Source organism: Salmo salar, chromosome ssa14 (genome assembly GCF_905237065.1).
Source record: "Salmo salar chromosome ssa14, Ssal_v3.1, whole genome shotgun sequence".
NCBI classification, from domain to species: Eukaryota; Metazoa; Chordata; class Actinopteri; order Salmoniformes; family Salmonidae; genus Salmo; species Salmo salar.
Genome location: NC_059455.1, coordinates 63,070,680 through 63,084,877, shown reverse-complemented (window position 1 = coordinate 63,084,877; position 14,198 = coordinate 63,070,680). Strand labels below are relative to the sequence as shown.

Genomic DNA, 14,198 nt, shown 5'->3' with positions numbered 1-14,198 from the left:
TGGGTATTTCTAGATCATATAGTAGGAGAAATTATTCACATTCTGGCACATGATAAGACAGGCTGGAGCCCTACTTCTAGGGGCTGTGCTGATATTCATATCCATCCTGTTGCTACTGTATACAGTATATGAGGGGCAGTAATGGAATGCAAAGTAATGGAATGCAATGCAAATGAGTTGGAGGGCCTTATATGTTTATAAAGGCTGTATGAAGGAGTCACAAAGGGCATTATTACTTTTCACACATGATTTGTCAAACCAAGCCTATGAAGAGAATACTGATGGCAAATAGAAATCCAATAGAAAGCAGAAAAAAATGGAAGCAGAAAACACCCTTGGTCTCTATTCTACATTCAAATGATTATTTCATGGTTTGGAAAAAATGAGAAGAAATTCTGCTGACAAATACAAAGTATTCAGTAGTTGCTTTTCTTATAAGATGGAAAAATACAATGTATTAATGTTAGCATTCACTTGAACTCTGCAATGCCACTGATCTCTCTTGGTGAGTGCCATGTTGTCATGGCGACACACAGTCATTGACATTACATGTGTTTCCACTGATGCCGAACATTGTGAGGTGAACAAGCTACGGAATATTTGAATATAGATTTGTCTCTCGTACCGTAACAAAGACAACTCATAATGGCTAATGCATTCAGACAGAGAAAGATGGAGGGAGGAATAGAGAGAGCGAGAGAGAGAGAGAGAGAGAAGACAGGAAAGAGAGAGAGAGAGTGAGAGAGAGAGAGAGAGAGGGATAGGCAAAGTGGGAAAGAGAGAGAGAGAGAGAGAGAGAGAGTGATATGGGGAGTAGGGGTGAAGGGTTTGGGGTGGGGGGTTACTAGCTATTTAAACATCAGGCAACATTCACATTAATATACTCTCTTTAGAGCTGCATTTGCATGCCCCCCCTCCACCCTTCTATTAGATTCTCCCATGCCTCACTGGTGCCAGCGCCTCCATTAGGAAACGGGATGGGTCATGTGGTGGGAAGGGGGGGGTATGGGAACTGTTTGGTGTGTCCCTATGCTGTTGACAGTGCTCCTGCCATGATAGTGATGGCTCGGGAGATATTGAGAGAGGCCAGAGGAGCTCTGGTGGCTGGTTGGGTTCGTGGCTGTGTGTGACTGCCTCCAATATTTCTACCCTGCATTTGTATTTGAATTTATTAAGGATCCCAATTAGCTGGGATCCAGCACCATTAAGGCAGTTATGTACAATTTAAAATGGTATATAACACTTTTCACAACACATTAAGTGTGTGTGCCCTCAGGCCACCACTCTACTTCCACAATATCTAAGCCACCACAATCAATTATCCTATTTACATGTAAAACGATGAAGCATCAGATCCCTTTTAGAGTCGGGCCAAGGGAGGGGAGAGATGGGGGGAAGAGAAGGTAAAGGGAAGAGTCGAAGTGATGAGGAAAAGAAAAAGTTAACCAGGGAGAAAGAGAAGAGAGAGAGAGAGAGGGTTGTGAAATGACAATAGATGGGAGAGCGTGGGAGGGAAGGAGGAAGGGAGGGATGGAGGGGAGAGAGAAGGAAATTAGATTGAGGATGAGATTGAATGGTGTAATAAAAACAAAGCATAAAGAGCATAGTGGTGGGAGAGATAGAGGGAGGAGAGAGGGGTGCAGGGATGACAGAGGAGCAGAGAGGTACGGAAGGGGATGCAGATGAAAGATAGAAAGAATTGTGAGAAAAAGAAGGGAGAGTGGTGAGAGGTAGATAATTGTAGATTTACCTTGACTGGTCAAATAAATGTATTAAAGAGACCCATTATAGCTGACACATTAACAATGAATGAACAGTAGTTAATCATTAATACATACATTGGTACCATTTAGGCCTTTGGTAACAATTTATTGCCTTCAGAAAGTATTGACACCCCTTGAAATTGATTTCTTGTAATTTCTTGTAATAATGTCAAAGTGGAATTATGTTTTTTGAAATTTGTACAAATGAATAAAAAATGAAAAGCTGAAATCTCGTGTCAATAAATATGTACAGTGAGGGAAAAAAGTATTTGATCCCCTGCTGATTTTGTACGTTTGCCCACTGACAAAGAAATGATCAGTCTATAATTTTAATGGTAGGTTTATTTGAACAGTGAGAGACAGAATAACAACAACAAAAATCCTCAAAAACGCATGTCAAAAATGTTATAAATTGATTTGCATTTTAATGAGGGAAATAAGTATTTGACCCCTCTGCAAAACATGACATAGTACTTGGTGGCAAAACCCTTGTTGGCAATCACAGAGGTCAGACGTTTCTTGTAGTTGGCCACCAGGTTTGCACACATCTCAGGAGGGATTTTGTCCCACTCCTCTTTGCAGATCTTCTCCAAGTCATTAAGGTTTCGAGGCTGATGTTTGGCAACTCGAACCTTCAGCTCCCTCCACAGACTTTCTATGGGATTAAGGTCTGGAGACTGGCTAGGCCACTCCAGGACCTTAATGTGCTTCTTCTTGAGCCACTCATTTGTTGCCTTGGCCGTGTGTTTTGGGTCATTGTCATGCTGGAATACCCATCCACGACCCATTTTCAATGCCCTGGCTGAGGGAAGGAGGTTCTCTCCCAAGATTTGACGGTACATGGCCCCGTCCATCGTCCCTTTGATGCGGTGAAGTTGTCCTGTCCCCTTAGCAGAAAAACACCCCCAAAGCATGTTTCCACCCTCATGTTTGACAGTGGGGATGGTGTTCTTGGGGTCATAGGCAGCATTCCTCCTCCTCCAAACACGGCAAGTTGAGTTGATGCCAAAGAGCTCCATTTTGGTCTCATCTGACCACAACACTTTCACCCAGTTGTCCTCTGGATCATTCAGATGTTCATTGGCAAACTTCAGACGGGCATGTATATGTGCTTTCTTGAGCAGGGGGACCTTGCGGGCGCTGCAGGATTTCAGTCCTTCACGGCATAGTGTGTTACCAATTGTTTTCTTGGTGACTATGGTCCCAGCTGCCTTGAGATCATTGACAAGATCCTCCCGTGTAGTTCTGGGCTGATTCCTCACCGTTCTCATGATCATTGTAACTCCACGAGGTGAGATCTTGCATGGAGCCCCAGGCCGAGGGAGATTGACAGTTCTTTTGTGTTTCTTCCATTTGCGAATAATCGCACCAACTGTTGTCACCTTCTCACCAAGCTGCTTGGCGATGGTCTTGTAGCCCATTCCAGCCTTGTGTAGGTCTACAATCTTGTCCCTGACATCCTTGGAGAGCTCTTTGGTCTTGGCCATGGTGGAGAGTTTGGAATCTGATTGATTGATTTCTTCTGTGGACAGGTGTCTTTTATACAGGTAACATGCTGAGATTAGGAGCACTCCCTTTAAGAGTGTGCTCCTAATCTCAGCTCGTTACCTGTATAAAAGACACCTGGGAGCCGGAAATCTTTCTGATTGAGAGGGGGTCAAATACTTATTTCCCTCATTAAAATGCAAATCAATTTCTAACATTTTTGACATGTGTTTTTCAGGATTTTTTTGCTGTTATTCTGTCTCTCACTGTTCAAATAAACCAACCATTAAAATTATAGAATGATCATTTCTTTGTCAGTGGGCAAACGTACAAAATCAGCAGGGGATCAAAAACTTTTTTCCCTCACTGTATGGCATGTCAAAATAAGTTCAGGAGTAAAAATATGCTTAACAAGTCACATAATAAGTTGCAGGACTCACTCTGTGTGCAATAATAGTGTTTAACATGATTTAAAGAATGACTACCTCATCTCTGTACCCCACATATACTATTATCTGTAAGGTCCCTCCGTCGAGCAGTGAACTTCAAACACAGATTCAACCACAAAGACCAGGGAGGTTTTCCAATGACAGTAAAGAAGGGCACCTATTTGTAGGGTAAAAATAAGAAAAGCATACTTTTTAATATCCCTTTGAGCATGGTGAAGTTATTAATTACACTTTGGATGGTATATCAATAAACCCAGTCACTACAAAGATACAGGTGTCCTTCCTAACTCAGTTGCCAGAGAGGAAGGAAACCGCTCAGGGATTTCACAATGAAGCCAATGGTGACTTTAAAACAGTTACATAGTTTAATTACAGAGTTTAATGGTTGTTATAGGAGAAAACTGAGGATGGATCAACATTGTAGAAACTCAACAAAACTAAACTAATTGACTGAGTGAAAAGATGTAAGCCTGTACAGAATTTCTTTTTCTTCAAAACATGCCTCCTGTTTGCAACAAGGCAATAAAGTAATACTGCAAAAAATGTGGCAAAGCAATTAACTTTTTGTCCTGAATTCAACACATTACTGAGTACCACTCTCCATATTTTCAAGCTTAGTGGTGGCTGCTTTATGTTATGGGTAATCTTGTAATCGTTAAGGAGTGGGGAGTTTTTCGGGATAAAAAATAAACGGAATTGAGGCAAAGGCAAAATCCTAGAGGAAAACCTGGTTCAATCTGCTTTCCACCAGACACTGGGAAATTAATTCACCTTTCTGCAGGACTATGACCTAAAGCACAAGGCCAAATCTACACTATAGTTTCTTATCAAGAAGACAGTGAATGTTCTTGAGTGGCTGAGTAACAGTTTTTACTTAAATCTGCTTGAAAATCTATGGCAAGAACTGAAAATGGTTGTCTAGCAATGAATAACAACCAATTTGACAGAGCTTGAAGAATTCTTAACATAAAAACGGGTAAATGTTGCACAATCCAGGTGTGCAAAGCTCTTAGGGAATTACTCAGAAAGACTTACAGCTGTAATCACTGCCAAAGGGGACTCTTACATGTATTGACTCATGGATGTGAATATTTATGTAAATTAGATATTTCTGTATTTCATTTTCAATAAATTTCTAAACATTTCTAAAAACATGTTCTCACTTTTGTGTAGATGTGTGAGGACATTTTTTTTTTAATCCATTTTGAATTCAGGCTGTAACACACATAAAATGTGGAATAAGTAAAGGGGTATGAATACTTTCTGAAGGCACTGTATCTACAGCCTATCAGTAACATTTCAACTAACGATCTACTAACCTTAGCCCTAACCCTAACCCTTACCCTTATCCAAACCCTAAACTTAACCCTAGCCCTAACCCTTACTCTAAACCTAACCCTAACCATAACCTTAGCAGGCAGTTTGCTTATCAACAGATAGTTTGATGATAGTACAACCATCTGCACAGCATCTACAGATTGAAAATCCGGACTATCCAAATAAAGTGTGACCAGGCCTTTGTAGTTATTATGGAATACATCCTCAGCAGTTAATTTAATCCCCCAATGCTAGTCAATAAACTAGCTTGATTAGCATAGACAAGTCATGTATTTTAACTTGATTCACATTGACTCAACATGGCATGCACAGTATCTTTAACTTGATTCACATTGACTCAACATGGCATGCACAGTATCTTTAACTTGATTCACATTGACTCAACATGGCATGCACAGTATCTTTACCTTGATTCACATTGACTCAACATGGCATGCACAGTATCTTTAACTTGATTCACATTGACTCAACAAGCCATGTACAGTTGAAGTCGGAAGTTTACATACACTTAGGTTAGGACATCTACTTTGTGCATGACACAAGTCATTTTTCCAACAATTGTTTACAGACAGATTATTTTACTTATAATTCACTGTATCACATTTCCAGTGGGTCAGAAGTTTACATACACTAAGTTGACTGTGCCTTTAAACAGCTTGGAAAATTCCAGAAAATGTTGTCATGGCTTTAGAAGCTTCTGATAGGCTAATTGACATCATTTGAGTCAATTGGAGGTGTACCTGTAGATGTATGTCAATGCCTACTTTTAAACTCAGTGCCTCTTTACTTGACATCATGGGAAAATCAAAAGAAATCAGCCAAGACCTCAGAAAAAAATTGTAGACCTCCACAAGTCTGGTTCATCCTTGGGAGCAATTTCCAAACGCCTGAAGGTACCACATCTGTACAAACAATAGTACGCAAGTATAAACACCATGGGACACCACGCAGCCATGGGACCTTGACTCAGTTACACCAGCTCTGTCAGGAGGAATGGGCCAAAATTCACCAAACTTATTGTGGGAAGCTTGTGGAAGGCTACCCAAAACGTGTGACCCAAGTTTAACAATTTAAAGGCAGTGCTACCAAATACTCATTGAGTGTATGTAAACTTCTGACCCACTGGGAAAGTGATGAAAGAAATAAAAGCCAAAATAAGTAATTCTCTCTACTATTATTCTGACATTTCAAATTCCTAAAATAAAGTGGTGATCCTAACTGACCTAAGACAGGGAATATTTACTAGGATTAAATGTCAGGAATTGTGTATGTAAACTTCCGACTTCAACTGTATCTTTAACTTAATTTACATGAATGCAACAAGTCTTGCACCTTTTAACTTGATTCATATGGACATAAGTCATGTATCTTTAACTTGATTCACAAATTAGCATGGGTCATGTATCTTTACTTCAACACAGGAACATGCCTCATGTTCTGATTCTGATTCATGGCTCATTACTTTATTCTGACACGTACTGCATACGGACGGACACAGACATACAGCATGTACACATGGCTCATGTATCTTTCAGACAAATGTACTGAATGAATGACACGAGAGGGACTTGGAGGAGTCACCTATGAGACACGGTTGACAGAGGGAGGGAGATACAGAGACTTCTCATACACAACTGAGAACTAGACAGGGAGAGAGAGAGAAAATGAGGGCGAGAGAGAGAGAGAGGGGATGAAGTGTTTCAGCTGTTGATGGGGAGAGAGAGGCAGACAAGGGGGAGAGAGAGAGAGAGAGAGAGAGGCCGAGACAGACACAGAGTGATAATCAGCGATGACAGAGAAAGGCAGAGAGAGAGATAAGGAAAGACAAAGACAAAGAGGCAGATATAGACATAGACAGAAAGAGAGGGGAAGAAAGAGAAGAGAGAGAACGAGAGGCAGAGACACACTGAGGAAAGATATAGAAGATGGACAGAAAGAGGCAGGCAGAGAAATAGAGACAGAATGAGAGAGAGAGAGAGAGATTGAGAGAGAGAGAGAGAGCAGAGAGAGAGAAAGAGATAGAGAGGGAAAAGCAGCCGTATGTGACACTCCTCTGCCACAGCTGAGCAGTTCTCCCCCGAGAGTTCTGAAGGAGCACCTCCGCTCTCCTCACCTGATCCTGTCTGGCACCCTCTGCGTCTGGTTGCCATCTGTCTGGCAGTTGCCTGCGAAGTAGTGTGGCCCTCGAGCCCAGCCGTACTCCTTCCTCAAAGCCATGGCTCCGTGGGTCAGCACAGACACCCCTTTGGCGATCCTCCTGCGGGGCTCGTCCCTCCAGCCCTGCGGCCGCACTGCGAACAGGGCCTTGGGGAGGCCCTCCAGGCCAAGGCCGGACAGGGCTGGCCCCACGGCGAACCACATGTGGGAGTGTCCGGCCTGACCCGAGGCCCAGGCCGCCTTGAAGATCAGTGCGGCCTCCTCCTGGGAGCAGTAGAGGAGACGCACCTGGAAGGAGCGGGAGAGGAGGAGAGGAAGAGGAGGGTCGGGGAGGGGGGGGGGAGCGAGCGGTTAAGTGGGAGTCTTGTTGGACCAAACTAGGTCAAATGATGTCAGTCACACTGTGGCAGTTTTGGGGGAGTTGCTGACCCCGTTCACTGCCCTCTTTGAAAACATCTCAATTCAGACAATTTCCCACTCAGACTACAGCAGTGGACAGATTTTGGGGGCGAAATTTCATATCGTTACATCATTTATTTTTCTCTTTGTCCATTCTCCTATTTCTTATTTACATATATATCAAAAAGACCATCAACAGCAGGGTTTCCATTACATGGAAGAAAAGATTGAATTCAATGTTCCAGGTTGAACTATTTGAAGTATTCCAGTTAATTTATGAACTATTCTGAAAAACTGGCAGAATATCTTAGCATATTTTCCAAGACAGGTGATTGGAGTGTCTATCAGGTAATTGGATACCAAGACGATTCTGTACTAATTAGTGTCTAATTAATTCTTAGCAGGAATGAAATCCGGCATAGACTGCACAGCAGGGTCCCCGGGAACAAGGTGGAGAAGCACTGTCCTGCAGTACAGGTACACTGCGATGAAAGGACTGCAAAGACAGGACGACAGCATGAAACACAACAAAGGTCCCCACAGTCCTGTGGCTGGTACAGCGGGTTGAGTTACCATCTGCAGCACATCTATACAGTCTGATGGTCTATGGAGTTTTTAGTGCAGACTGGGAATGCGCAGGACTGGGGTGTATACACAACTGCATGTTTACCCTTCAGTGTGGGATCAAAGCCCAGTCCCACAGCTATTCTCTCCCCGTCTCCCTTCTACCTTCAACCCTGTGTCGTGGAAATTCTTACACAGGGACCCTCAAAGTCAATCTTAAACGAATCATTCTTTATTTATCTGCACGCTGGAGAGGTTCCAACCAGCTCAATGCACCATAGTACACATGTCAATCAGGAGCTCTCCCTGGGCAGTCCCAGCAGTTGTCTTATATACGACAGTACACAGACAAGTTATATTTGCATGATTTAGCATAATTAATTAATCATTACCGTTTTGTTTCATTCATGTGACCGACCAATACTGGTTCATAACACGTGACAGACCAATACCTCACGAGGCTTCTTCTCTCTAAGCGGAGACCTTGAAACTGAGATATCTTTCATTCGTTCTCAAAACAAGGTCTGCGCGTACTGCCAAATTGCAGCTACTGCTAGTGAGGATTTGTACAGTCAGCCACTTGCCTGAACACAGAAATTGGTTTATAGAACAGCACATGAATAGAACACAGAAATGAGTTATAAGAAAAGCACAAACATAAAAATTCCATTACACCTGTCTGAAGAAATAAACATGAAAATGACTAAATGATTAAGAAGAGGGAATTAAAGGGTCCCCAGTGTAGACCCTGTAGTATAGCGGTAACACACCCACTGCTAGCACATATACAGTTGAAGTCGGAAGTTTACATACACTTAGGTTGGAGTCATTAAAACTCGTTTTTCAACCACTCCACAAAGTTCTTGTTAACAAACTATAGTTTTGGCAAGTCGGTTAGAACATCTACTTCGTGCATGACACAAGTCATTTTTTCCAACAATTGTTTACAGACAGATTATTTCACTTATAATTCACTGTATCACAATTCCAGTGGGTCAGAAGTTTACATACACTAAGTTGATTGTGCCTTTAAACAGCTTGGAAAATTCCAGAAAATTGTCATGGCTTTAGAAGCTTCTGGAAGGCTAAATTACATAATTTGAGTCAATTGGAGGTGTACCTGTGGATGTATTTCAAGGCCTACCTTCAAACTCAGTGCCTCTTTGCTTGACATTATGGGAAAATCTAAAGAAATCAGCCAAGACCTCAGAAAAAGAATTGTAGACCTCCGCAAGTCTGGTTCATCCTTGGGAGCAATTTCCAAATGCCTGAAGGTACCATGTTCATCTGTACAAACAATAGTACGCAAGTATAAACACCATGGGACCGCTCAGGAAGGAGACGCGTTCTGTCTCCTGGAGATGAACGTACTGTGGTGCGAAAAGTGCAAATCAATCCCAGAACAACAGCAAAGGACCTTGTGAAGATGCTGGAGGAAACAGGTACAAAAGTATCTATATCCACAGTAAAATGAGTCCTATATCGACATAACCTGAAAGGCCGCTCAGCAAGGAAGAAGCCACTGCTCCAAAACCGCTACAAAAAAGCCAGACTACGGTTTGCAACTGCACATGGTGACAAAGATCGTACTTTTTGGAGAAATGTCGTCTGGTCTGATAAAACAAACATATAACTGTTTGACCATAATGACCATCGTTATGTTTGGAGGAAAAAGGGGGAGGCCTGCAAGCCGAAGAACACCATCCCAACCGTGAAGCATGGGGGTGGCAGCATCATGTTGTGGGGGTGCTTTGCTGAAGGAGGGACTGGTGCACTTCACAAAATAGATGGCATCGTGAGAAAGGAAAATTATGTGGATATATTGAAGCAACATCTCAAGACATCAGTCAGGAAGTTAACGCTTGGTCGCAAATGGGTCTTCCAAATGGACAATGACCCCAAGCATACTTCCAAAGTTGTGGCAAAATGGCTTAAGGACAATAAAATCAAGGTATTCGAGTGGCCATCACAAAGCCCTGACCTCAATCCTATAGAAAATTTGTGGGCAGAACTGAAAAAGCTTGTGCGAGCAAGGAGGCCTACAAACCTGACTCCGTTACACCAGCTCTGTCAGGAGGAATGGGCCAAAATTCATCCAACTTATTGTGGGAAACTTGTGGAAGGCTACTCGAAACGTTTGACCCAAGTTAAACAATTTAATAAAGGCAATGCTACCAAATACTAATTGAGTGTATGTAAACTTCTGACCCACTGGGAATGTGATGAAAGAAATAAAAGCTGAAATAAATCATTCTCTCTACTATTATTCTGACATTTCACATTCTTATAATAAAGTGGTGATCCTAGCTGACCTAAGACAGGGAATTGCTACTAGGATTAAATGTCAGGAATTGTGAAAAACTGAGTTTAAATGTATTTGGCTAAGGTGTATGTAAACTTCCGACTTCAACTGTACATGCCTCCCCACCGGAGACCTGGGTTCAATCCATAGCATCTGTTCTTCCTGTGTCTCCCCTCTCCATCAGTATCCTCCCTCTGCTTCTGTACCATAAAAAAAGAACAGCAAATTAAAAAAAGGTTGTAGCCGTCTCACCTGCGCCTCGTTCTCCTTGAGCAGCCTGCGTGTGCGCGTCCCTCCCGGGTCGTCGGTGATGTTGAGCATGACCACTCCCTTCTTCTCCCAGCCGATGAAGGATCCGTCCGTCAGGCCCTCCACCATGGCCAGGAAGTCCTCGTAGCCGTGGTGACGCGTAGCCACCACGGAAAAGGAGGTCCAGTCGAACTCCTCCAGCACCTCGAAGATCACGTCCAGCTGCATGGCTGTGGAGCAGGTGAACTGGAGGTAGATGGAGCCGCTCTCCTGGGGGAGGAAGACAACAGTGGTGTACAGAAGGGGGAGAAAACGGTTTGTTAAAGAGTGAAATGGGTTTTCAGGACCGGGAGAGGGATAGAGAAAGAGGTCGCAGTGAACTGTCTCCTAGAGGGTTGTGTTCAGTAGGGAGACATTTTTTTGAAGCGGAGTGAAATGGGGAGGTAGTATGTGAACAGAGTTTATTTTCTGCTATTGCCTCCTATAATATGTTTTTTTTTTTACATGAACAAAAGTATTTCGGGGGGGAAAAAACATGTTACCAAGAAAAAATTGTGGAAAAATATTGTTATTTATCTTTTAAAGTGCTAAATTGTTCTCTGTAGTGGTCATTAGGACATAAATATTATACATTTACATTATAGTCAATGGAGAAAAACCTAGCTGTGGCATCCAGGTGTCCACTACAGAGGACATTTCTTGATAACCTCTTAAGTTAACTTTTTTCACGTGAAATAAGAGCATTACACGGTCCTGACAACTCACTTAACTATTCCTGAGATATTCACTTACTAGAAGCAACTTGAATATCAAACTCACAAAAATTATCATTTATAATTACACACACTTCTTACAAAATGTACATAAAATGTGCTAATTTTCACAGCTGCAATTTTTCTAAGAACCAGGAAGATAAAATTGTCAAGGTCACACCCCCATACATGTGATATCATTGAAAAGCCCAGAATGTCCTCTCAAATGGACAACAGGACTTAATACAGTGGCTTGTTTGGCCTCAGAGATACGGACCAAGAACAGATGTCTACTCGAGAGGACAAAAATGAATTGCTGTGTCTCAGGAGGATAGAGGAGGAATCAAGGCCTCGTATTCACAGTGCATCTCAGAGAAGGAGTGCTGATATAGAATCAGTTTAGCCTTTTAGATCATAATGAGTAAGATACATGGACATGAGAGACCTGATCCTAGATCAGCACTCCTACGCTGAGACGCTTTATGAATACAGTGGAGACCAGTGTCGTGTTCAATAGGGAGAAAACATTTTGAAACGAGGAGGTAGTATCTGAACGTGTCCAATAAGAACACAGATTCTTCCTACTGAACATAGGCCATGTTAGGAGTAATGTAAAATGAGAATGACAATGTGAGCTTAATTCAATCCTACACGCATTGCAGTGGCTTAGTCTGATGAAGGCCTATTTAAACGTTGGTTAGAAAGATCCATTAAAGTTGTGGTGCATCAAATTTCTTACCTATTCAGTGGCTTACATTCATGCCATAGCAATTTTACCCATGGTTAAATAGGCCTATAATTACACAATGTCTATGGGTAGTATAAAAACCCTTCTACTGCTGCTACCCCCCAGGTAGACTCCTTTCAAAGCTTCCTGTTTTCAGAGTAACAACTACACTCGTAGGTAGTAGTCTTTACCCAAAGACACCGCGCAAACATCGATATGGCCATTTTAATTTAATTCCAGTCTCAATAGCCTTCCTCCCTTTCTTGTTATTTTCTCTTTGTCTGTCTTGTGTAGACATGTGACACGGTCTACTGTGAAGTCTTTCCTGTACAGTCCAACAGTATGTCCCAAATGGCAACCTATTCCTTTTACAGTGCACTACTTTTGACCAGAGCCCTGCTTAAAAGTAGTGCACTATGTAGGGAATAGGGTGTCATTTGGAACACACCCAGTATGTCCCCGTGTTTTTTTTAACCAGATGTGGGTTAAATTAAATGATTTGTTATTCACTGTGCCACTATTTCCATTTTTATAAAAATGGTAATCTTATCTTTAACTCTGCATTGTTAGAAAAGGCCCCATAAGTAAGGATTTCACTGTTAGTCTACATCTAACAGTAAATCCTTTTATTTGATTTGAAATTCTGTATTGTACTGTAGGCCATAATTTTAAATGAAAAAGACTAGCCTTCGTCTCCTTGTCTCCTTTCTTTCATCTTCACTGATCTGACCAGATTGGACAGGTAAAAGTGATATGAGGAAAGCCTACAATTGTCCAGTTCTTTTAGATTAGATTAGGATAAAAAACAGATGGAGGAATGGAAGATAGTGTACTGAAAGGTTTACGTAGAGGATAAGGTTTCTAGACCCTTGTACATAAGACAGATAAAATAACAGAGCCAGAGATGGGCAAAGATACTTAAAAAATGTTTCTTGTTAGAAAATACAATATATCAAAGTAAAATACAAAATACTTTTGCCAAGTAATGTATTTAATTAAAATACGTGCAAGTAGCCCCATTGACAACAACAACATTCTCAGTAACGATTACAGAAATGTTTTACTTGCTATGACTTTGATGTGGTTATTTATCTACCTTAGTTGAATGTACTGACTGCTGTAAGACGCTCTGGATAAGAGCGACTGCAAAACGACCAAAATGTACATTTGTAAAAAATGAGCACCTGCAAAGCACATTGGGTATTATTTTCTAATGAGCTCTACCCCCAAACAATTAGTATTTTAATTAAATATGGCCTTGTTTGTGGGCAGAGCTCATTAGAATAATACCCAGTGTGTTATGCCAGTGTTCATATTTCCATTTTAGTCATTTATCAGACACTCTTATCACACCCGAGTGCCATCACACTTCTGATACCAATGCAGCAAATTTGGGGTGATGGGGGGAGCAAAATTGTGAACCGCTATAAAAAATGGTACAGAAAAGTATTTTGTATTGTCCCAAACTCGGTCCTGTGGACCCCAAGTAGAGCACATTTTGGTTTTTTCCCCCTAGCACGACACAGTTGATTGAAATAAACAAATATTGATGATTAGTTGATTACTGTGCAGTGCTAGGGTAAAAAAAAAATGCACATTGGATTGTACTTCAGATCAGTTACTCAAAAGTAATTTGAATATGTATTTCAAATATATGTAACAGAAATAAAGCCCATCTCCGAACAGGGGGATACAATTTAGAAGGAACTATGTACTAAGCATATGTAAATTACCCCCATTGAACTCCCTCATTATATACATTTTTCAGAGAGCTACAGTGCATTCGGAAAGTATTCAGACCCCTTGACTTTTTCCACATTTTGTTACATTACAGCCTTATTCTAAAATTGATTAAATTGCTTTTTTCCCTCATCAATCTACACACAATACCCCATAATGACAAAGCAAAAACAGTTTTTCTGAAAGTTTTGCAAATGTATTAAAAATGATCAACTGTAATATCACATTTACATAAGTATTCAGACCCTTTACTCAGCACTTTGTTGAAGCACC

At 41.4% G+C, this 14,198-nt stretch overlaps 1 protein-coding gene across 1 annotated transcript in view; it reads right to left on the bottom strand.

Annotated features, from left to right (window-relative positions):
• LOC106570003 (glutamate receptor ionotropic, NMDA 2D) overlaps positions 1-14,198 on the bottom strand; it is a 57,680-nt gene that overhangs the window by 28,000 nt on the left and 15,482 nt on the right. The window contains exons 3-4 of the mRNA XM_014141846.2: positions 10,710-10,976; positions 7,149-7,480 (exon numbers count right to left, since the gene is read on the bottom strand). Coding sequence (XP_013997321.2) covers positions 7,149-7,480; positions 10,710-10,976 — 599 coding nt within the window. The remainder of the gene's footprint in view (positions 1-7,148; positions 7,481-10,709; positions 10,977-14,198) is intronic.